Source organism: Onychostoma macrolepis, chromosome 16 (assembly GCF_012432095.1).
Source record: "Onychostoma macrolepis isolate SWU-2019 chromosome 16, ASM1243209v1, whole genome shotgun sequence".
Taxonomy (NCBI): domain Eukaryota; kingdom Metazoa; phylum Chordata; class Actinopteri; order Cypriniformes; family Cyprinidae; genus Onychostoma; species Onychostoma macrolepis.
In genome coordinates this window covers 292,501-317,500 of record NC_081170.1, presented here as the reverse complement: position 1 = coordinate 317,500, position 25,000 = coordinate 292,501, and the positions used below count along the sequence as shown (strand labels likewise).

Below are 25,000 nucleotides of genomic sequence, written 5' to 3'. Positions count from 1 at the left end.
AGTGTTACACACACACACACACACACACACACACACACACACACACACACACACACACACACACACACACACACACACACACACACACACACACACACAACACACACACACACACACACAGTGTTACACACACACACACACACACACACACACACACACACACACACACACACAGTGTTACACACACACACACACACACACACACACACACACACACAGTGTTACACACACACACACACACACACACACACACACACACACACACACACACACAGTGTTACACACACACACACACACACACACAGTGTTACACACACACACACACACACACACACACACACACACACACAGTGTTACACACACACACACACACACACACACACACACACACACACACAGTGTTACACACACACACACACACACACACACACACACACACACACACACACAGTGTTACACACACACACACACACACACACACACACACACACACACACACACCTGTCCCAGTCTCTGTAGGGGCGAGGGACGCAGGATGTTTTCTCGGTCTTCACCGCAGCGCTGAGGCTTCTCTACAGGACGGTTTGAGCAGAAAGCGTTGATGAGTCTGTGAGTCTGAGAGGTTTGGTTCAGATCTGGTCCAGAATGAACCGCTTTACCTGAACGAGGTTTGAGGGTCGCACCGGCGGCAGGCTTCCAGCTTCACTGAGTCCGGGCCGCCGCTTCAGCTCCGCGTCGGTCAGTCTCACGCTGCTCTCCCACAGCTGCGGAACGCCACACAAACATCATCACATATACAGTTTAATAACTGAAACACCCTTCAGATTAAAAACTAAAATCACATAATATTACAAATTCTTTTCAGAGAATATATCTCAAATACAAAGGTATTTTGCAGTTGTTTTAAACATAACCCTCATTAAAATCAGATTAAAACAAAAGAAAAATACCCTGTTTAATGGATGTTTTAAAAGCACATAATACACTTACATTCAGGAAATATTCTCTGAAAACAAGTTAGAATTATTTCAGGAGATTTTTTCTTTTTAAATAAATGTTCTTGTTTTAAGGATGTTTACATATTATTCCAGAAAAAGAGACGCAAATGTTCTTTATCATGTGCTAAAGCACCACAACTTAGAACCGAACAGTGAAATTTACTAAATTAAACGAGTTCATTGCACTTTAGTTTTTTTTCAGCTGCTTACACACAAACTCTTTCCTTGTCACAGTTTCTGAAAGCTGACGCTCAAACAGCAGAAGCACACACCACACATTTGACTCAGGTTTCAATTTCAGAAAACACTTTTTGTAAAACACAACACACAGTTCTCTACGTAACACACACAAATCTAACAGGGATTAATATTATGGCAAAGGTGTTTGCTTTTGAGATGTGTTTGTGATATTTTGAATCCAGTGCTTCATTTTGCAAGAGATGCGAGGCATTTTGCATTTTGTGTGCAATTCTTGGATTTGTGTGTGAAGATTTGAAAAAAAGAGGCAAAGTTTTGAAAATGTGTGCAAGCAGCTGAAAAACAGTCATGTGAAGCCAGGAGTGGATTATATGAAGCAGAACTGAACTGAGTTATGGCAGATCTGTAATGAATGTGTTTCTGAGGTCTGATGTTCTCCTGCAGCACCTGCAGATCTTCAGAGATGTTCCTCCATTCCTCCGAGGAGAAGCTGGCAGCGCTGGCGGCTCGGTTCTCCTTCCTGAGGACCCGAGACTTTGGGTCCAGTTTCTCTATGTGCTTCTCACAGAACTCGATCAGATGAGGGTAGAAACCGTCCTGACCGGACCTGAGGAGCAGCAGCACACTGAGTGACGGATGGACAGACAGACGGACAGACGGACAGAAGGAAGGGTCTCCTCTCACCGCAGAACTCTCAGGATCTGCTCCAGATGTTTGAGGTCCGAGCAGCTCTGGATGAAGCTGTAGTCCAGATGCTCCACAGAAACCGACCTGCAGCTCGAACCCGGAGCCACCAGAGCAGACGCAGCTTCAGCAGCACTCATGCCTCCTGACACACACACACACACACACACACACACATATATATATTCACACACCTAACTGGGGACATTCTATATACTTTGTCTCTCTATATATAAATAGTATAATCTAACCATACCCTAAAAGAAACTTTATGCAATTTTACATTAAAAAAAACAAAAACTTTTGTCTTTATTTTTATTTATTAACTTTTACATTTGTATTTTTATTTACTTTTAGACGTTTTATTTACATTTATTTTTACCACCTTTTTTTTTAATAAGATTTCTTTATTTTTTTTTATACCGTTTTATAACCTTTCCCTTCATTTGTGTGTTCATTATTTACTTTATTTTTACTTTTCATTGACTATATTTTATAGCGGGGTTTTGTTTTTCGTGTTTGCTAATGAGGACGTTATAAAAGAAGGTTTTATCAGGTTTAAGACAAATTTGTCCCCGAAATACGGTAAAGTAGGAACACAAACACCTTTACCTGTCGAAATAAGGGCATACTGTAGAATGTTAGTGCTAATTAATCATATATTATAGTGAAATATAATGTATAACTGCCTTCTAACACAAAATCAAACCCTTGACTACAGAAAACATGTTTTATGAATCATTTCTACCTTCAGGCGAGTCATTACTGATATTATTCACCTCCAAACACACACACAGAGTTAAACATCTCCGAATGAGTCTCTGAAACTCACCAAATATCCAGCAGCTCACAGAAGAATAACGTCAGTCGAGTATTTATTGATTATTATTATTATTAAGCGTCTGTCGCGTCTAACACTCACTGTTTGCGCGCGCCACGTGTCCGGTTCCCATGGCAACACAAGCACGCGCAGCACTGAAGAGTGGGCGGGGCTTAGTCGTCCGGCGCTGTAAGTTTACGTCACTGAAATATAATAGACATAATATATAATTTAGACCAGTGATTTACATGCATACATTATTCACTGCGCAGCTTCACTCTCTGTGCTTTAAGGTTTATCAGTGTCATTATTCAGGAGAGCCCGCCGCGTCACGTGATCTCCGTTACACTTCTCAGCGCTGATCAAACCGACCAATCACTTCCGATCAATCGCGTCCACCACAGTTTTGTCGTTAAATATAATCTTATATGTTAAAACGTGTTTATTTTTGTGATATTTGTGCTTTAATTATGCCATGTACAATTACAAAACCTTAAGATCATATTTGCTATTTTTATGCTAATTATAATCACGTTAAACTAATCTACATTTTCAAGATTATGTCAGCAAAAGAAAAAACTATATATATTCATTTGTCAGCTAAAATACATCAAATTAACTGTAGTATTTATTAGAAAGACAAACATGGATTTTATTTGGCCACATAGTCAATAATATCAACGATGTTGGTATGAAAGTTTTGAAAGAATGAGTGAAATTACAAAATTATTTATATTGTTTGAAGAAAAAAAACAGTTGTGATTTCACGTTTATTTAAAAAATTTCCGAAAGCCATGATATCTAATGAATAGATCTAAATTGTTTTAACATATGTTCATTTTGTGTTGAATATTTTGTATGTTTAGAAAAATGATTCCGAGTCCCTTTAAATCCTCGTCCAATCAGCGAAATGGGCTCGAAATTTGAAAGGTGGAGCCTCATTGACCTGCTGCTCACCATCTCTCTCTCTCTCTCTCTGAGCGGCAGCGGCATGAAACTCTGATCAAACACAAGTGAGTAACGAACTCTTTCATTCGCGCCGTTTAATGATGCTTTAAGTTCGTCAGTTTTAAAAGTATTTGCCGTTAAATATGTCACATGTGAAGCAGCTCTTCGTGTGTGTGTGTGTGTGTGTGTGTGTGTGTGTGTGTGTTTTGAGCTGCAGCTGATTGACTGTTTGTGTCATTTGTTTTTGTCTTAGTTTGGCGTCTTTCTGTCAGCGGTGAGCCATTAACCGCTTTTTGTGAAGGAACACACGTTTAAAAGCAAATGTTCTTCATAAAAAGCTTTGTTGTGTGTGTGTGTGTGTGTGTGTGTGTGTGTTTGTTTGGTCTGCACGGCGCGAGCACGAGCTCTGTTGTGCGCGCGCATTTAAATCGGCGCAAAGTTTGAATCTGCAGGAGGGAAAACCGCTGAGTGCGTCACCATAGCAACAATAACCGACTCCTGTTGTCATTACGAATGTAAAGCTAATTAACGAAACATTCTCCTAATTATACACCGGTCTGAACGGCGGACGATGCCAAAACCACAACACTGAGGCTTTTTAGATATTTCTGACAGAAACTTTCCACACTGGTATCTTTAATTTACTGTTAATTATCCTTATATTGTAATCGTTGCGAGCACAAGCTGTAATCGCGTTTATTATGTCTGATTAACCGAATGCATAACGTTAACTAAACACAACACAGCTCTATATTACTGCCATATCCGACATTACTTTGACACACACACACACATCATTTCCAACACAATATACACATTTATATATGAAATATAAATTTGAGATTTAAACTTGGAATTTTAGTCAAGTCACCTTTATTTATATAGCGCTTTATACAATACAAATTGTGAATTCTCAAAATGTAAATGTGCAATTCTGAGAAGAAAAGCATAACTCTTTTATGAAGTGAATTGACTTAAAGAGTTGTTATTTAGTATAATTTTGCCAGGAAAAGTTTTAGAATTTTTATCATATGTTAAAATCTTATGTAATATAACGTTTGTTTGTTTGCTGGTTTTTATTGTATTTGTTATACTTGTATTTTTTTAATTGTTTTTGCCATGAAAACAGCTTAAGATGCTGACTTGGCATTTAAATAAAAATATACTACTACTACTACTGAGAAGAAAAGCCTTAAGCCTAAGATATAAACTTGTAATTGCGAGGAAAAAACTTGCAATTTTTATCTCAAAATTACCTTTTTATTTTTTTCCTTGCAAATGCGAGTTTATATCTTAGGCTTAAGGCTTTTCTTCTCAGTAGTAGTAGTAGTATATTTTTATTTAAATGCCAAGTCAGCATCTTAAGCTATTTTCATGGCAAAAACAATTCAAAAAATACAAGTATTGACATCTCGCAACTCTGACTTTTTCTTTCTCAGAATTGTGAGAAATCACAACTACCTTTTTTAATTTGTATTTTATATCAAAAATAAGCTTGTTCTTTTTTTTCCGCAATTCTGAGATAAAAATTTGCAATTACAATGACTTTTTTCCGCAACAGAAAAATAAGCTTTCGTAGATAATGTAACTACTACTAATTATAACAGTAAAATAAAACATTTCTGGTAAAGCTGCTTTGAAACGATATGATTTGTGAAAAGCGCTATGCAAAGCGACTTGAAAAGACGTAAAAATGCTAATGAAACTAGATGAATGAATGAATTCTGGAAACAATTATGAGCCGGTGAACCAGCAGGAGCCCAGTAAAGTGACGTATGACGTGCACAGATTAACCTTCCGTTCATTGTCGCTGGTTTATTTTCTTTAGCCTATGGTCTTGCCTGAGAATATAGGGGTTTCTTAGTTGTTTATGATTTATCCATTTTATCTTTATCTTTTGAGTTAGTTTTTGCTTTTTATATTGCTTAATAATGTTTACAATTAAACAGTACTTTAGTACAACATTTATTGTTTTTAAATGTGCTTTATAAATAAACGTGAACTTGATTGTCTTGTTTGGCAGCACTCCTGGGTCCATTGAGCGTTTGCTGAAGATAATGGAGGTGAAGTCTGGGAAACATCAGACGGGCTCAATTAACGAGCCAAAGCGGGAAGCTGTCGTATCGTTAGTCTGGTGCGAGACTCCAAAGTTGATCAGGAAGGATGCATCGCTACGCCGGCGCCTGCTCGTGTCCCGCTCCTCGTCCGAAGCTACGCCTGGAGACGTCTCTAGAGATCACCTGACCCGCGAGAGCTTCGACTCCCCAGACGTCAGCCCGACCGGGCCTTTGTCTTACAGCACTTTAAAAGCAGACGACTTTGTGTTCTCCTGTCGGAAGCGCCGTCTCCTGTTCTCCCAGGCCGTCACGTCCACGCTGGAGACCGGCAGGAGTGGCGTTCGTTTGAGCCCGATGCCGTTTCAGAACCAGGCCCTCACTGAACCGGATCTGGATGAAAGCATCATAGCCGGTCTTCCCAGCTCGCCGCAAATCGATAACTTCACGCCAATGACTGCAAAGGCCTTCCGGTCGCCCGTGATAGCAGACACGTCCTCGCTTACACCCACCTCTGAGGACAGCGGCTTCAGCTCTTTGGGTCTGGATAAATCGCACGACGACTCTGTGGACCACGACGGCTCCTTCCAGGAGCTGATGCTACATACGAGCTCATGCGGGAAAGACAAGAGACGCTCGCGGCTGGAGAGACAGCGCAGACTGTCCACGCTCCGAGAGGGAGGCTCGCAGTCGGAGGACGGGCCCAAGAGCCAGCGGACGGAGCCTCGCGCCAGTAAAGACGAGGTGTTTTTGGACGGGACGCCGCTGAGTGCTGCCACGCTGAAGATGCAGGACCTGTCTCTGACTCCGGCGCTGCAGGCCGTTCACACCATTAGCCTTCAGCGGACCAGTTTAGAGGAGCTGCTCCGAGACGGGCCCGTCGCAACCAGCCTGCCGCTCGCAGGACTCATCGGACGCAAAATGGGCCTAGACAAGGTGGACGTCGTCACAGAGCTGAGGATGAGAAACCTGAGACACGTGCTAGCGGTTATCTTGAGTCTCCTGTCTGCAGCTGACATCTACAGGTACGTGATGCAGGTCAAATATTACTAGGGACTTTAAGCAACAGCCACTGATGGAACGGCAACGGCATTCCGACGTCATATTGCGTGCGGCCGAATTTAACTGCTACTGTAACTGTCTGCTACGCGAGAACAGCTGGTTTGCTGTGACAGATTAGGTTGGTAAATGTTACTTTTTATAGTGTATACCATTTGTAATTTCATCAGTATGCGATTGTACCATTAGTCTTTTATTTAATCTGTGTTGATATGTTTTAAAATGAAACTGATTTGAACGATTTTTCCATTTGTACGAAGATACGTTTGCTGTTAGTAACAGCATCTCAGGTAGCACTGAGACTAGAGATGATGTGAAGCAAACAATGTAAGTATTGCCTAAACATCCTCCATTTACTTCAGTAAATGACTGAATACCGTGTTGCGCCGTCTTGTTTACGGTTGCTTAGTGATTTTTACGTTCTCTGCTACGGCGGTGTACCGACTTGCCTCCGGTCATCGTAGCCGTTGCATTTGAAGCTGTTGCTTAAAGTCGCTAGTAGCTTTGGTGTTTGAAGGTCAGTAGTATAGCACTCATGACATGGATTTTTATATTATTTTAATATGTTCCTCGAGGCGTACTTATAATGTTTAAGTACTTTATTTCTATAGCACCTTTCTAGAGCAAGCGTCACGAAGTGCTTTACATCAAAATGGAGAAACAGTATAAAAACATACAACAATTAAGAGAACAATTTAGAAAACACACGCACAAAAAAACTAAACGCATACATAGCAAGCAACGTAATGGAAGGCGAGTTTAAACAAGTAAGTTTTTAACTGCTTTTTAAAGGATTACTCCACTTCCAGAATAAAAAATGTCCTGATAATTTACTCACCCATGTCATCCAAGATATTCATGTCTGTCTTTCTTCAGTCGCAAAGACATTACGTTTTTTGAAGAAAACATTCCAGGATTTCTCTCCATATAGTTGGCCTTTGGGGAAAAGAAGACTGTTGGTCGATGGGCAAACGACTGTGCCCAGCTGACATCCCCTTGCCCCTCGAATCCAAAACGAGCCGTTTTTGGAGCTTGATTAAATAAATGCTTTGTTTATTAATAATAATAATAATACATTTTATTTATAACGCACTTTATATTTACACAGAATCCCAAAGTTCTACAGATTAAAACAAGAAGAAATATTACAAAATAGATACAAAATTCATTCGAAAGCTTTGCTAAAAAGGTAGGTTTTGAGACCACGTTTAAAAACATCGACAGGTTGTGGAGTCCGTAAATGATCAGGGAGAGCATTCCACAGACTCGGAGCAGCTGAGCAGAAAGCCCGATCTCCCGTAGTGCGAAGCTTAGTCCTAGAGATTTTTAATAGATATGTTGAAGCAGAACGGAGTGTACGTTTGGAAGTTTGTGGAGTAAGGAGTTCCTTAAGATATGATGGGGCGTCGCCATGGATGCACTGATGGGTAAGGAGAGAGACCTTGTAAACAATCCTGAATGAAACGGGAAGCCAGTGATTTTAAAATGTGTGTGATTTATGATCGTATTTGTGCACCCTCATCAGGATCCTAGCAGAACTATTCTGGATGTACTGCAATTTCTGTAGGCTTTTGCCAGGGATCCTAATGAGGAGCGCATTACAGTAGTCCAGCCTGGAGGAAACAAAGGCATGGACAAGCTTTTCCGCATATGGTAGAGTGAGCATAGGACGAAGTCTAGCAATATTCCTAAGATGGAAAAAGGAAGTCTTGCACAGTTGTTTAACATTTCAAAGGTGAGATGAGTCCATTTTAACACCCAAATTAATAACTGATGTTGAGAGTGGAATATTTTGGCCAGAAAAGGTAATACTGGAAGTTACAGATGTCTGGATCTGGTGTGGGGTGCCTACTAGAATGGCTTCAGTCTTTGAGCTGTTCAACTTCAGGAAATCTTGGCTCATCCAGACTTCTGCCTCCTCCAAACAGGTAGTCATGGTGGAAGATGATAGGGCAGCAGAAGTGGATGAGTTGATCTTAAGGTAAAGTTGAGTGTCATCAGCATAACAGTGAAAGATATTCCATGCCGGCTGATGACATGACCGAGAGGGAGCATATACAGTATAAACAGAAGAGGGCCAAACACTGAGCCTTGAGGGACACCACAGGTGACATTGTGTGTTACGGATTTAGCCTCTCCCAAAGCAACATATTCCATTCTCCCAGTAAGGTAGGATGAAAACCAGTTATAGACTGAGTCAGAGAGACTGATGGTGTGAGGTAAACGATACAAAAGAATATTATGGTCCACAGTGTCGAATGCTGCAGTCAAATCCAGGAGGATGAGAAGAGATGGAGAACCAGCGTCTGCTGCCATCAGCAGGTCGTTTGTGACCCTCACCAGAGCGGTTTCGGTGCTGTGGCCAGAGCGGAAACCAGACTGGAATTTCTCAAACAAATTGTTTTGTTTTAAGTGGGTCTGAAGTTGTGCACCAACTATTTTTTCCAGCACTTTAGAAAGGAATGGAAGGTTAGAGATGGGCCTGTAGTTGGCAAAGACTTCTGGATCTAAAGTTGTTTTTTTTGAGGTGTGGTCTGATGACAGCAGTTTTCAGTTCAAGTGGTACATGACCAGTCTGAAGGGAATGATTTATAACCTTAGTAATCAGGGGACTTATGGCACGAAGGTTAGATTTCACCAGGGCTGTAGGAAAAGGGTCCAAGGCACAAGTTGATGGTTTCATGTTTCTGATTCTGTCCTCAACCTCTCGCTGTGAGATGTTAAAAAAAACAGCAGAAAGGCTGGGTAGTTTCAGGCTGAAAATCGGCATTCAAAGCAGGCAGAGCAGAGGAACTAGACAGAGGAGAGCGGATTGTATCTACCTTGTTTCTGAAAAAAGTAATAAAGCTGTCGCATCTCTCCTTTGTAGCTTCTAAGAGAGGGTGAGCTTGCGGTTTAAGTATGTGATTTATAGTAGAGAATAGCTGCTTTGAGTTTCTAGGGCTATTATTAATAATACCAGAATAGAATCGTGACCTAGCATCTCTCAAAGATTTTGCATAAGCCTTCTGATGCTCTCTGTAGGCCTGCCTGTGAACAGTGAGTCCTGTGACCTTAAGACGCCGCTCAAGGACTCGTACGGCTTCCTTCATCTTTCGCAGCTCACAGGTAAACCATGGGGCTGAACGGGAGAAGGTGACAGTTCTAGTTCTGACCGGTGCATGGAGATCTAAGAGGCTGCTCAAAGATCTATTGTAAAAGTCAACTGACTCCGTAACAGAAGAAAAATCAGCAGAGGAGAGATGCTGAAGATCTATAGCTAAAGAGTCTAGATTTATCTTATTCAAATTCCTGAAACACATTTGACGCTTCTCTTTGGTTCGGGAACAAGGGAGTGGTAACTCCATTGAAATTACCTTATGGTCAGACACACCTAGGTCATACACTAATGGGGGCAAAGTTTGAGATAACCAAATCCAATGTGTGGCCCCTAGAATGTGTATAAGTATTGTCATAGGAAAAGGAGGTTTACATTTAAATGCAAAACATTGAAACGAGGACAGTGTTGGCAAAGGGAGGGGGTATAGCTCTACTTGCTGTCGATATATTACAGCTAAGCCACCGCCACGACCAGCAGTGCGGGCTTTCTCCAGATAGCTGTAACCGGGGGGGCAGACTTCATTTAATGTGGAGTAAACCTCTGGCTTATGCCATGCTTCTGTTAAGCACATCAAGTCCAAACCCTTTTCCATGATATGGTCTTGAATAAAGGATGACTTATTTGTGAGGAATTGTGCATTAAACAGTTTGATTTTGAGCATTGGTGAAATAATGCATCTCTAGAGGCCGTAGTACACTGAAATCCACTCCACGTTTTATGTCCTGCTCGATGTAAAGTGATCTCACGTTATTTCCCGTGCAGTCCAGCTTAGCATTGTGAAGTCTCGCAGTGATTCCCATCTTACTAACATCGAGAGCGATGTTGCTGTGATGACGTGACAAACGTGCGACATCGGTCCAGATGGATGGAATCTCCGAGGCAGAGCAGCCAGACTGATGGTAGACAAACTTTCGACGAGAACTTCTGTGGACGCGGTCGGCGCAGGAGTCCAAGTCCTTTAATGGCTGCAGTGCACGCTGGAGCCACAGTGTAGTTGTTCAAATCTAGCAGCTGCGGGATGGAATACTTAAGCCTCATGCCGGTCACCAAATGGATTCGGCTGGAGCTAGCCATTTGCCAAACAGAGACCATCAAAACTGTCAAGTGCAACAAAAAAATTGACCATGACATGGCAATGAAGTACAAGAGTCAGCACAACTGGAACAGCTGAAGGCTGCCCAGGGAGTAAACCTTGTAGTAGCAGCAGACGACAAACAGTTCCAGGTATTTACCCACTGACGAACAATCTGCCGACGTTGAACGGGGTAGCAGTAAAATAGACAGCCTTCAATTTGATAACAGTCTGTACAAAACAAAACTTAAGTAGATGACTTTCAAGCTTTTTCAGACGCGCTGTTTAAACAGAAAAGAAGCGGCGAACAGCAAACGCCAGCGTCCTCTCCCCGGCCTGTCTGACACACCAATTCAATGTTTATAATGAGGAGATATGAAACTTGCAGGATGTTTTAATAGTACAAATGCCAAAAGATCAAGGGCAAATTAGATTTTTCATGTCATGACCCCTTTAAACTGTGATTGATCGCAGGTTCGGCCAGGTGTCTGATGACTGGAACGACGTCATCTCAGAAGATAAGAGAGCTGCTCACAGGAGAAGAAGCCACATCAGAGAGCTCAAGGTCACACTGGAGGTGACGCATCTAACTTTAATTAGCTGCACTCGTTTGCAGTGATAAATGTTGCGTTGTCACATGACCTCATGTTGCATGTTAGTGGTGTCCAGTTATCATATTGGAAGCAGATACGGTAATTTAGCATTTTAAAGGAATAGTCCCCCCGACAATGAAAACTGTCATTTGTCGTTCCAAATCTGACTTTCTCTCTTTGGTGGAACATATTTTGAAGAATGTTGGTAGCCAGTTTCGGTTCTCGTTGACTTCCACTGTATGCACCCAAAAATACAACGCAAGTCAATGGGAACCAAAATTAGCAACATTCTTCAAATGATCATTTTATGTGTTTTGCAGATAAAAAGAAATGCGTACAGGTTTGAAACGACATGGTGAGTAAATGACACAATTTTCTCTTATGTGAACTATCCCTTTAAAATGCAAAATTACCTAAACTTAAAAATGCAACTTAAGTCTGATTAAATAATGAGTCATAATTGAGATTTCCAGTTGTCATTGCACTGGTAATGTAAAGTCGTTATGGGATGCAGTATTTCAGTGTGCGCTGGTGGATACTGCTCATTTTGGCAAATATCGAAGGTTGTTCTATTGCATTAAAATCTGCATGCTCTGCGCAGTACGTAACGAATAGCTGGTGAATGCTGAGCTGTTCTCTGACCGTGTGTTTGTCTGTAGGGTGGCAGACCGGCTCATGTTCCGGATGCGGACACCAGGTCAGCGCTGGCGTGCCGATCCGCTCTGGGCAGCGTACAGGCTCAGGCCCGAACGCCCCACAAACACCCGCCTTGCACCCCGACCCAGAGCAGCGGCCGGCGATGCAGCTCCAAACGCATGCAGTTCCTGCAGGTGCGCACCAGAACCCTCTGACTCTGATAATACAGGGGTCCTGCTGGCCTTAAACACTTAATTCACCCTTCACAAATTAAGGCCTTAAAGTCTTCAATCACAAAAACAGATTCAGTATTCCTCCAAAAGAATGAAGAACAGTGAAATGCAAACTCAGAATATGACACCAATCTGCAGTACTTAAATGGTAAATAACACAAATATCCTTTATGTATTTATAAACCAATGTCTTTGCTGCCGAGCTTCGATTATCAAATGCTGCTTTTTTTTTTTTTTGCTTTTTTTTTATTGCTGAAGAGTGTTGAACTTCTTCTGCATTCTACTGTACAGACGTGAGACGTACTTCTCCTTCAGTCTGAGGTTTATTCATTTCACTTTTTGATGTGAAAGGACTTTTACATTTACCAAAAATATAACTTATATTAAAAACAAACAAGCCAGCCCAGCCCAGATTTGAAAAGTACACTACTTTCCATAAAAAGTAATTAAGTAATGTAATTAGTTACTTTTTTAGGGAGTAATGCATTACTTTTAAAAGTAACTTTCCCAAACGCTGCATATAAATGTACATTAGTCTGACTTGAATCCAAAAAATAAGACTGATTAGCCGTTGGCTAACTGCTAGTTGGTCAGACTAGTTCTTAAGAGTTCTTGTTGGTTATTATTTTGCGGCCATTGCAGATATTTGTTCTTGTTTTAGTCACTAACTCCCTTTACTTTTCATTAAAGTAAAATGACTTTTAAAAAAGTCATTTTACTTTTCAGTGTATCTTGATTTAAGAATCTTTACACGTTTGCACTGGAAAACAGGACAAAATACTGAGGAAGATGATCTTTTTTTTTTTTTTTTGGAGTTATTTCCATATTCTAGTCAAGCTATTTTTTTGTAAACTGAATTCAAAAGATCTTGTGAGTTGTTGCTAAACCCACTCCGCTCTCTAGACGATCTCATTCAGTGTTGTGACTTCTTCCCTTTGATTTGATTTCTACCCTCGGTCTTAAAGGTTTTGGGCTGATGAAACACGGGGCAATGCTGCTTGGGCTGTTTCCCGTTGAGAACGAGTTACACATTTCTATCTGAATTAGGGCTGGGTGATATGGCCCAAAAAATGATCATGCTGATTTTTATTGTTTTTTTTATCAGCCGAGATCAATAATATTCATGATAAATGTCAAATCTTTTTCTTTTGAGTTTAAAGCCAGATTTTTGCTCCAAAGTGAAAGTTGTAGAAACCAGACCATTAATCTTCCTTAACAAAATAAATATCTTAATAGAAAAATGTATTTCTTAGTTTCTGCATGCGATTTTTATTGTTTCAAATCAAGAAACAGGTTTGTGTTGCCTGATAATAATAATAATAATAATACTATTACTTTTTTGTCTCTTGGAAATGCACATTTGTAGCAAAACTGTAGCAACCTCATTTTTATATGGTGAAATTTAATTACTCCGTTTTTTTAAATTAATTTATTTTTTTATTATTATTAATTATTAGCCTTCCATAGCAGCATACACTTAAATCATGATAAACACAGTTAAAACCACACAAATAGCACTCTTCAATACCATGGTAAAATGATAACTATATGGTTTTTAAGTATTTGTATGAAAAACAGTACTCTTAAAATCATTTAGTATAGGCTACATGCACACATGCTATAGCTTAATCACAAAAATACTGTAAATATATTCCATTACTCCTTTAATACATTTAGTTCATGTCTACATGATAATAATATACTGTAGTAAAATTCGATACAAATACCCACATTTCTGACACAATACCGTGGTGTGCTTCGTGTTACTGTAGATAAACACTCTCTTCCGCTTTTGCTGCTTAAACATTATATCGAACTCTTCATATCGTTTTGAGAAATTATATTGCGATTGAAATAATCATGTATTTATTGCCCAGCCCTAATCTGAATACTTTAGATCAGTCATGGGCCTGTTGACTGGAACACTGCTCAAAGTTACCTGTGTGTCATCAGCCTTGAAGTCTTAAGCGTAGCTTCAGAAAGCCTGTAATCTGCTGCACGCTGTGTCTCGCAGGTGGCTGAGACTCTGTTGAGCGACGAGTATCTGAAGCCGTGTCCGCGCTGTGAGCGTCCGGCGCGCTGTCACGCTCTCCGCGGCGAGGGTCAGTGCAGCTGGAGCGACTGCAGCTTCCGCTTCTGCACGGCCTGCTCCTGCGCGGTCCACGGAGCCAGAGACTGCACACACCTGTCTGCCAAACGCCGGAGCAAGAGAGACGTGCTTCCCGGCAGCGCACAGAGCAAACGCAACGTCCGGCGGCTCTGAGACTGTGTGTGTGTGTGTGTGTGTGTGTGTGTGTTTAATTATGAACTTCTCATGAGTTTTGCACTTGTGTACAGCAATCATCTCAGTCCTGTGTATCTGCATGTTTGTACATATTGCTCTTTACATGCTTGTTTTTATACATTGTTTTAAATAAAGCCCTTTTTTACCTATAAATCTAAGCGAACACTGTCATCTATTGATGAGGAGTTCATGAGAGAGTATCTTTTTATGTATTAATTGTTACATACAGAATGCATTGGTACACAATGGAAAACACAGGTCTTCAGTTGGGACTTGTTTTAAATGTATTGTTACTGGTATGAAGAGCTGGGTACAAATCTTACTAATTGTAATCTGTTACTGATTACATGACAAAAACTGTAGTTCGTACCGTAATCCATCACGTTACACAATTTAGGTAATATAATCAGACTGCTTTTAGATTAGTTTTGACCTGTTTATCACATTGATTTAAATGGGATCATTTTGTACTATATTGATATGAAAATGCAAACAGTAAGAAAACATGTTCATGTTATCATCAACAACATGAAACATTATATTACTTCACGTTTTCCCAAACTGGGTTTGAGAAGGAACTGCAGGGGGTTTATGAGTTTAATAAAAAGCTAATAATTAAATCACTAAATGTAATATAAATCATAAAAATGTTGAAACATAATTTAAAAATAAAACACAAATATTTGTTTACCTGCATGTCATGTGACCGGAACCAGTGTCACAGAACCATGAACATGCAAATGTGATGCTTCATTATTAAAATACTTATGTTAAAGTCTCCGGGGTGCTTCAAATAAAAATATTAGGTGAAAGATGATCATATGAGAGATAAGTTGGTGTATTTGTTCATTTTAAAGTGTTTGGAAGACAGACGCCTTCCAAAGTCATACATGATTAAATAACGAGTGATAATTCAAATAAAAGTTAATGTGTGCATCTGTAGTTGATGTGATGTGTAAACACTTCTTAAACCGGAAACCAGGGGTCATGTGACTGATCTCTGTGTGAACACAGAGCTGAAGTGTTTATGAGCAGTGGGCTGTTTTAGAAAGATGAAAAAGAGGAATTAGGGAGATTAAAAAATATATTGCTATTGTGCAGATATGTGATCCTAAGAAAGTAACTGTAGTCTGATTACGAGTATTTTAACATGTAACATTCTAACCACAATTACTTAATTTTTGGAATCCAGGGTTACACTTTATTTTAAGGTGTCGTTGTTACAGTGTAATTATATATTTAAGTACTGAGTAATATTAATCAACTACATGTAATGGTTAGGGTTTAGTTTAGGGTTACTTGCATGTAATTATGCATAATGTATTGTTATAATAATAAGTACATGTGACGTGTAACAAGGACACCTTAAAATAAAGTGTTACCTAATCCAGATTACATGTAACGAGTTACTGCCCAGCTCTGCTCGTGTGCGGCGTGTTTATTATCACGTGAGATCAGCGGAGAGTCGCGTGGCGTCGCGTCGCGTCGCGTGGTGTCGCGTCTGGAGTTTGGTCTCCATGGCAACGCGATCAGACGCGCGCGCGGGGAAAGTTTCGCTCGGGATTCTTCAGCGGAGCTTTGATCTTTAATCTCTGATGTTTGATCCGAGCTCTTGAGAATGTTTCCCGGTGAGTCTGAGTCTGGTTTAGCGGCGGGTTTATGGGTCTCTGCGCTGTCTGACGGGGTTTCTGCTCTTCCTTTCAGATTTACCCGAAATAACGAGCGAGAACTTTGTGAGTATCGGAATCCCGTGATCGAATCATGAATCGATCGATCTCTTGAGTTGTTATTGATCGTGTGCTGTGATTGAACAGGAGCGGAGTCTCTCTGATCAGATCTTCGCGGAGTTCTTCAATGATTTCCTGCAGCTTCCGGTGAGAATCAGACACACTGTATCCTGCGGAACTGTAGATAAATCACTGTAACACTTTATAACACTTTATATTATAGGCTTTATAAGATACACAGCGATCAGATCGAGATTTCCTCAAAGTAACTGAAACAAACTTTGTAAAGTGGATTGTTTAAACACATTTAACTGGTCTAGAAACTATTTTCATTCACAAATTGCTTGTAAATTTCACAGTCAATTGCAAAGTAATGGCAAGTAACATTATTTAATTAAATGTGAAATTTTTGTAAAACATACTCCAATAATCTTTGTTTTAGTTACAAAAATTTCGATTGATTGATTTTTAAACTGTATGCTCATTCAGGAAAACAAACAAATGAAAGTACAGTAAATGTATTGGTAACACTTTATTTTAAGGTGTCCTTGTTACACGTTACATATACTTACTATTATAATAACAATAAATTATGCATAATTACATGCAAGTAACACTAAACCAAACCCTAATCCCAATCCTAACCATATATTAAGTACATGTAGTTAATTAATATTACTCAGGTCAGAGGTCAGCCACAGCAGAAGCTTGTTTGTGTTTGGATTATTGTACAGCTGGAAGATCCAAACATGGCCCGTTATAAGATTTCTAACAGAGTCAGTCACTTATTGATTTTTTATCTGTTGGTATTTGATAGAATCCATGATGCCATGCGTCTAAACAAGATGTCCAGGACCTCCAGCAGAAATATACAGGTGCTGGTCATATAATTAGAATATCATCAAAAAGTTGATTTATTTCACTAATTCCATTCAAAAAGTGAAACTTGTATATTATATTCATTCATTACACACAGACTGATATATTTCAAATGTTTATTTCTTTTAATTTTGATGATTAGAGCTTACAGCTCATGAAAGTCAAAAATCAGTATCTCAAAATATTAGAATATTACTTGAGACCAATATAAAGAAAGGATTTTTAGAAATCTTGGCCAACTGAAAAGTATGAAAATGAAAAGTATGAGCATGTACAGCACTCAATACTTAGTTGGGGCTCCTTTTGCCTGAATTACTGCAGCAATGCGGCGTGGCATGGAGTCGATCAGTCTGTGGCACTGCTCAGGTGTTATGAGAGCCCAGGTTGCTCTGATAGTGGCCTTCAGCTCTTCTGCATTGTTGGGTCTGGTGTCTCTCATCTTCCTCTTGAGATTCTCTATGGGGTTCAGGTCAGGCGAGTTTGCTGGCCAATCAAGCACAGTAACACTATGGTCATTGAACCAGCTTTTGGTACCTTTGGCAGTGTGGGCAGGTGCCAAGTCCTGCTGGAAAATGAAATCAGCATCTCCATAAAGCTTGTCAGCAGAAGGAAGCATGAAGTGCTCTAAAATTTCCTGGTAGATGGCTGCGTTGACTGTGGACTTCAGAAAACACAGTGGACCAACACCAGCAGATGACATGGCAGCCCAAATCATCACTGACTGTGGAAACTTCACACTGGACTTCAAGCAACATGGATTCTGTGCCTCTCCACTCTTCCTTCAGACTCTGGGACCTTGATTTCCAAATGAAATGTAAAATTTACTTTCATCTGAAAAGAGGACTTTGGACCACTGAGCAACAGTCCAGTTCTTTTTCTCCACAGCCCAGGTAAGATGCTTCTGACGTTGTCTCTGGTTCAGAAGTGGCTTGGTAGCCCTTTTCCTGAAGACGTCTGAGCGTGGTGACTCTTGATGCACTGACTCCAGCTTCAGTTCTCTCCTTGTGAAGCTCTCCCAAGTGTTTGAATCGGCTTTGCTTGACTGTATTCTCAAGCTTGCGGTCATCCCTGTTGCTTGTGCACCTTTTCCTACCCAAATTCTTCCTTCCAGTCAACTTTGCATTTAATATGCTTTGATACAGCACTCTGTAAACAGCCACACCTTTCAGTAATGACCCTCTGTGACTTACCCTCTTTGTGGAGGGCGTCAATGTTCGTCTTCTGGATCATTGCCAAGTCAGCAGTCTTCCCCATTATTGTGGTTTCAAAGAACAAGAGATACCCAGAATTTATACTGTAGGGATGGTCATTTATTCAAACTCAAATGTAAATATTCTAATATTTTGAGATACTGATTTTTGACTTTCATGAGCTGTAAGCTCTAATCATCAAAATTAAAAGAAATAAACATTTGAAATATATCAGTCTGTGTGTAATAAATGAATATAATATACAAGTTTCACTTTTTGAATGGAATTAGTGAAATAAATCAACTTTTTGATGATATTCTAATTATATGACCAGCACCTGTAGGCTCACAACATCAAAAATACAGCAGTATATTTCATATTTTTATCCCTGTGTTCACCAAACCCATCTCGAGTGTTTGCTGCTAAAAAACTCATTTTTAGTTTCATCTGAGCATAGAAGCCAGTCCCTTTTGAAGCTCCAGTCGTGTCTGATAACTGAATATGCTGGAGTGTGTTTTTTGATGAGCGAGGAGAATTCTTCTTGAAACCCTCCCGAACAACATGTGCTGATGTAGCTGCTGCTTGACCATTTTTTAAGGTTTTCTGACCCCGAGACTCAACTATTTTCTGCAATTCTCCAGCTGTGAATTTGGGCTTTGTGTTCCTCATATTTATAATCCTGTGGAACAGAAGTCATGGCTGGATAATTTAATGTTCATAATCACTCTGGTGCGCTAAAACATGTGAATATGAATGGGAATATACTTCAGAGATATTTGACTCATAAGAATTTCTAGGGGTGCCAATAATTGTGACCAACATGCATTGGAGAAAAACATTTATTTAATCATGAGATTTTCTCCCCACTTTCTATTGTTTTACTTCAATGAAAGTTTAGAATTTTTGTACATTTTTTTGAATGAAATATCAAAAAGATCAATGCAGATTTATTTTCACAGCCACCTTTGCTCATATTTACGAAGGCTGCCAGTATTAGCGGAGGGCGCTGTATGTCGTGTGTATGTATTTCTCTGGTTGTCTGTATCTCAGGTTGAGCGAGTGGTCTGTGTTCCAGGTGTTTGTCGTGCCGCTGAGGTATGATGGGATCTCTGCCGGCTTTGAGCTGCTGGATCACAGCGCTGTACATCTCTCCCGTCGGATCAGAACCGCTCTACACAAGATCCGGTCCAGATCTCTGTCTGACCCGAGCTGGATCCCAGCAGAACCCGTGACGAGACAACAGCTACAGCGTCACTGTATGTGCACAGCCTGCTTCTCTCTCACACACACACACACACACACACACACACACACACACACACACACACAAACACACACACTCTCACACACACACACACACACACACACACACACACACACTCTCTCACACACACACACACACACACACACACACACACTCTCTCACACACACACACACACACACACACACTCACACACACACACACACACACACACACACACACACACACACACACACACACACACACACACACACACACACACACACACACACACACACACACACACACACACACACACACACACACTCTCACACACACACACACACACACACACACACTCTCACACACACACACACACACACACACACACTCTCACACACACACACACACACACACACACACACACACACACACACACACACATGCTTTCTTCTGTTCTGTGACGTGTGACGCTCATAACTCTGACTCTGCAGCGTCTGCACCGAGATCAGAGCGTCCAGTGGCTAAAGAGAGAACGCCTGCCGTTTTTCCTGCAGAGTGACTGTTATTTTGAGTTCAGGTAAGAAGAAGAACTGCTGAGTATTGCGTGTGACGTTGTGATGCATCGTCAAGCTGCTGTTTCTGCTGAATGTCTCGTGCAGAGATCAGAACTTTGATTTGGCCCTTCATGCCAAAATAAAAAACCATGCCATATCTTTATTTTTTATCCTTTTTTTTTATTGAAATGTGTTCATATATATATATATACAGTGGGAAAAATTTTGATCTCCTGCTGATTTTGTATGTTTGTCCACTAACAAAGAAACGATCAGTCTATAATTGTAATGGTAGGTTTATTTGAACAGTGAGAGACACAATAACAACTAAAAAACAGAAAAACGCATTTCTAATAAGTTATAAATTGATTTGCATTTTAACGAGTGAAATACGTATTTGACCCCTTCACAAAACATGACTTGGTACTTGGTGGCCAAACTCTTGTTGTCAGTCACAGAGGTCAGAGGTTTCTTGTAGCTGGTCACCAGGTTTGCTCACATCTCAGGAGGGATTGTGTCCCACTCTCTGCAGATCCTCTCCGAGTCATTAAGGTTTCGAGGCTGACGTTTGGCAACTCGAGCCTTCAGCTCCCTCCACAGATGTTCTATGGGATGAAGGTCTGGACACTGGTTAGGCCACTCCAGGACCTTAATGCGCTTCTTCTTGAGCCGCTCCTTTGTTGCCTTGGCCGTGTGTTCTGGGTCATTGTCATGCTGGAAGACCCATCCACGACCCATTTTCAGTGTTCTGGTCCTGACGGTACACGACCCGTCCATCGTCCCTTTGATGCGGTGCAGTTGTCCTGAACCCTCAGCAGAAAAACCCCGAAGCATCATGTTTCCACCTCCATGTGTGACGGTGGGGATGCTGTTCTTGGGGTCCAAACACGGAGAGTTGAGTTGATGCCAAAGAGCTGGATTTTGGTCTCATCTGACCACAACACTTTCACCCGGTTCTCCTCTGAATCGTTGGCAAGCTTCAGACGGCTGCACATGTGCTTTCTGGAGCAGGCGGAGCTTGCGGACGCTGCAGGAGTTCAGTGCTTCACGGCGTAGTGTTACCAGATGTCTTCTTGGTGACTATGGTCTCAGCTGCCTTGAGATGATTGACGAGATCCTCCGTGTAGTTCTGGGCTGATTCCTCAGCGTTCTCCTGATCACTGAAGCTCCACGAGGTCAGATCTTGCATGGAGTCGCAGTCCGAGGGAGATGGACAGTTATTCTGTGTTTCTTGTGAATAATCGCACCAACTGTGGTCACCTTCTCACCGAGCTGATGGCGATGGTCTTGTAGCTCATTCCAGCCTTGTGTAGGTCTACAATCCTGTCCCTGACGTCCTTGGACAGCTCTTTGGTCTCGGTCACGCTGGAGAGTCTGGAGTCTGATTGATTGCTTGCTTCTGTGGACAGGTGTCTATTATACAGGTAACTCTCCCTTTAAGAGAGTGCTCCTAATCTCAGCTCCTCACCTGTATAACAGACACCTGGGAGCTGATTGATAGGGGGTCAAATACTTATTTCACTCATTAAAATGCAATGATATTTATAACTTTTTTGAAAAGTGTTTTTCTGGGTTTTTTTGTCTCTCACTGTTCAAATAAACCTACCATTACAATTATAGACTGATCATTTCTTTGTCAGCAGACAAACATACAAAATCAGCAGGAGATCAAATCATTTTTTTCCCCACTGTATGTATATAAATATATATATATATATATATATATATATATATACATACATACATACACACATACACACATACACACATACACACACACACACACACATACATATGCATACACTACCAGTTAAAATTTTTGGAATTGTAAGATAATAATAATTTTAATGTTTTTAAAGAATCCTCTTCTGCTCACCAAGCCTGCATTTATTTGATACAAAATACAGCAAAAACAGTAAAATTGTGAATTTTTTTGCTATTTAAAAACATCTCTGTGACTGGTTTTTCACTGATGATGATGATGTTGATCTTTTTTTATTGTCTGTTCCCACACTCAGTTTTAATATATGTACATATATTAAATTTCCGTATATAAAATATCTTGTCATATGAAACCTATTAGAAACTGAAACAATTTCATGAATTAACGTATATATCTAGCCCATTCAAATATGTATATGTATATGTAAAGCATTTTTTCTGGACATATGTTACATTTATGTATATCCACCCTATCCAGCTCATCAATGTATGTAAATGTAACATAAATACAAAAGATTTACATGCTTTAAGATTTAAAGATAGACATGCATTTAAAAAAATTGATTTTGTAAATGTTGTTGTTTAAATATGAGTATGTATGTATGTGAATATTATATACGGCCCTATAGGTAACCTCTATGGTGATATCACAGGTATAGGGCGTTATATGTCATATAATGTATTTCTGTATGGGTTGTTTTCTGCACAGGTTGGCTAAATGTCTGTCTCATCTCAGCGGCGGCGCTTCTTCCTCTCAGACGTGTGATGAGGTGTGTTTGATGAAGGCTTTGTGAGATCATAACCAGCAGGTTTATTGTGCTACAGAAGCCCACACATCTTCAATCTGAGTTCCTGTTTGAGGAGTGTGCACTATAGTCTTCTTCTGTGTTCTGGTGGGTTTGTAGTGCCGTCTTCTGTCTGCGCAGCCGCTGTGCAGTTTTTCAGAGAAGGTGAACAGCAGCTTCAGCTCTCCAAACACTGACCGATCAGAGCCGGCCGACTGCAGCACTGCACACGGTAGGACAGATGTATACGCTCCATTCCTCACACTGGACACAACGCAAGAAAACATATGTGACCCTGGACCACAAAACCAGTCATAAAGATAAAAAAAATTTCAGAAAAAATGAAATTTATCATCTTTCCATTGATGTATGGTTTGTTGGACAATATTTGGCTGAGATGCAACTATTTGAAAATCTGGAATCTCAGGGTGCAAAAAAATCTAAATATTGAGAAAATCACCTTTAAAGTTGTTCAAATTAAGTTCTTAGCAATGCATATTACTAATCAAACATGAAGTTTTGATATATTTACGGTAGGAAATTTACAAAATATCTTCATGGAACATGATCTTTACTTAATATCCTAATGATTTTTGGTATAAAAGAGAAATGGATAATTTTGACCCATACAATGTATTTTTGGCTTTAGCTGAGTCAAATTCGTGTGAAAATCAGTGAACTTTGAATTTGAAATTGATTTTTAACAATAACTCATTAAAGACGGACAGGTTATGAATTCTGAGGTTGTTCAATTGTATTTGCTTTTGTTAACCTCACCTGTTCACATTAATTCAACTGATTTTTAAAATAAGCGTGTTTTATAGTGCAATTTGTGGAGAAAAATTACCAGGAGGTCTTTATCTCCGCTCACTTCTACGAATAACACAATCGAGTCTCGTTATGCTGTCAAAATACTTACATAAACATATATGCATATTTTGCACTGAACTTAAAATATATTGTTTTTATAAATACAACCAATGAGCAACAAATTCAGTTTTATATTTCTCAATTATTTTTAATTTGCTTCACAGTGCTTCATGGGATTGTAGTTCTTTACTAAAGCTGTTAAGTTCACAGTCTTGTGTCTGATTTTTTTGCAAGATTTTTATTTACGTTTTTGTTTCAAATCAAAGTTAATAATGTAGTTGGTTGGTTTGGTTTATGGCTTAAAACACTTTAACGAAGACTTTTTTTACATTTACATTTAGTCATTTAGCAGACGCTTTTGTCCAAAGCGACTTACAAATGAGGAGAACAATAGAAGCAATCAGAGCAACAAGAGAGCAACAGCATACAAGTGCTGTGACACATCTCAGTTAGTCTAACACAGTACACATTGTAAGGTTTTTTAAAAAAAATTAATAAAATAGACCAAAACGAATAGAATAGGTTAGTGCTAGTATTAACTGGTCAGGTGCTGGCGAAAAAGATGTGTCTTTAGATGTTTTTTGAAAATGTCTAAAGACTCAGCTGATCGAATTGAGATAGGCAGGTCGTTCCACCAGCTGGGATGGCACCACGAGGCATCGTTCATTTGCAGGACGCAAGCTTCGATGCGAACAGCTGCTGTCAGATCATCTGGTTGGAATGAGAAGTAGAGTTGAGTGTCATCAGCATAGCATTGATGGGAAAAGCCATGCTTCTAAATGACAGATCCTAATTATGACATGTAGATGGAGAAGAGAAGTGGTCCAAGCACTGAGCCTTGAGGAACCTCAGTAGCAAGAAGCTGGTTCATGGCTTATAACACTTTAACAAAGACTTTTTTTAAATCCCTATGGGAAAATGAATGGAAACAGTGGGCAGCACTAATGCACTCTTCTGTAGAGCTGCTGTGAATCAATCTGTATCGTATGAAGTGGTATCGGAATCAATGTGAGTGATCAGGTGGAATAACTCTCGTGTTGTTCTGTCGCAGGTGGAGCAGGAGGTTTGACGGCGGGATGCAGAGCCAGACGGCGCTTTCTGGACTTCAAGAGGTCTCTGGTCGGCGGGCCGGGAGAGAATATTCTACATCTGTGGATGGATATCGAACGACTGAAGACACTCAGCGCAAAGACTAAGAGCAGGTTATCACCCGCTAACTAACCAACCATCACACATAAGCCACCAGACCAAGTATGAGAACACAAACACTTCTAGCCACGTAAGCTTGAATTCAGACAGTGCCAGTGTGCTCAGGTTTGATGTAACACTCACACACACACACACACACAC

The 25,000-nt window shown here is 40.2% G+C and overlaps 3 protein-coding genes across 5 annotated transcripts in view; 2 read left to right on the top strand and 1 right to left on the bottom strand.

Moving 5' to 3' along the window:
• The window catches only part of spag1b (sperm associated antigen 1b), a 26,030-nt gene extending 11,589 nt beyond the window's left edge, over positions 1 to 14,441 (bottom strand). Inside the window, 6 exon segments of the mRNA XM_058747526.1 lie at positions 502 to 572; positions 660 to 764; positions 1,644 to 1,803; positions 1,881 to 2,025; positions 2,803 to 2,903; positions 14,335 to 14,441. Of these exon segments, the coding sequence (XP_058603509.1) occupies positions 502 to 572; positions 660 to 764; positions 1,644 to 1,803; positions 1,881 to 2,025; positions 2,803 to 2,903; positions 14,335 to 14,345 (593 nt within the window). The 5' untranslated portion in view covers positions 14,346 to 14,441.
• On the top strand, positions 3,612 to 14,841 carry fbxo43 (F-box protein 43). Of its 3 annotated transcripts, XM_058747530.1 has the most exons (6): positions 4,129 to 4,278; positions 5,672 to 6,727; positions 11,408 to 11,510; positions 11,847 to 11,881; positions 12,186 to 12,356; positions 14,410 to 14,569. In XM_058747530.1, the coding sequence occupies exons 2-6, from the start codon at positions 5,706 to 5,708 to the stop codon at positions 14,426 to 14,428; spliced, it is 1,350 nt and encodes a 449-aa protein (XP_058603513.1). In that variant the 5' UTR covers positions 4,129 to 4,278; positions 5,672 to 5,705; the 3' UTR covers positions 14,429 to 14,569. The 3 variants fall into 3 exon arrangements, with proteins under 3 accessions (XP_058603512.1, XP_058603513.1, XP_058603510.1); XM_058747529.1 differs by lacking the exons at positions 4,129 to 4,278; positions 11,847 to 11,881 and adding an exon at positions 3,612 to 3,713 and having other exon boundaries at positions 14,410 to 14,841; XM_058747527.1 differs by lacking the exon at positions 11,847 to 11,881 and having other exon boundaries at positions 4,131 to 4,278; positions 14,410 to 14,841.
• Positions 14,842 to 15,955: 1,114 nt separating this feature from the next.
• The window catches only part of LOC131521775 (regulator of G-protein signaling 22), a 23,360-nt gene continuing 14,315 nt past the window's right edge, over positions 15,956 to 25,000 (top strand). Inside the window, 9 exon segments of the mRNA XM_058746823.1 lie at positions 15,956 to 16,307; positions 16,384 to 16,412; positions 16,494 to 16,553; positions 19,551 to 19,709; positions 19,711 to 19,731; positions 20,211 to 20,296; positions 22,705 to 22,765; positions 22,901 to 23,012; positions 24,702 to 24,852. Of these exon segments, the coding sequence (XP_058602806.1) occupies positions 16,298 to 16,307; positions 16,384 to 16,412; positions 16,494 to 16,553; positions 19,551 to 19,709; positions 19,711 to 19,731; positions 20,211 to 20,296; positions 22,705 to 22,765; positions 22,901 to 23,012; positions 24,702 to 24,852 (689 nt within the window). The 5' untranslated portion in view covers positions 15,956 to 16,297.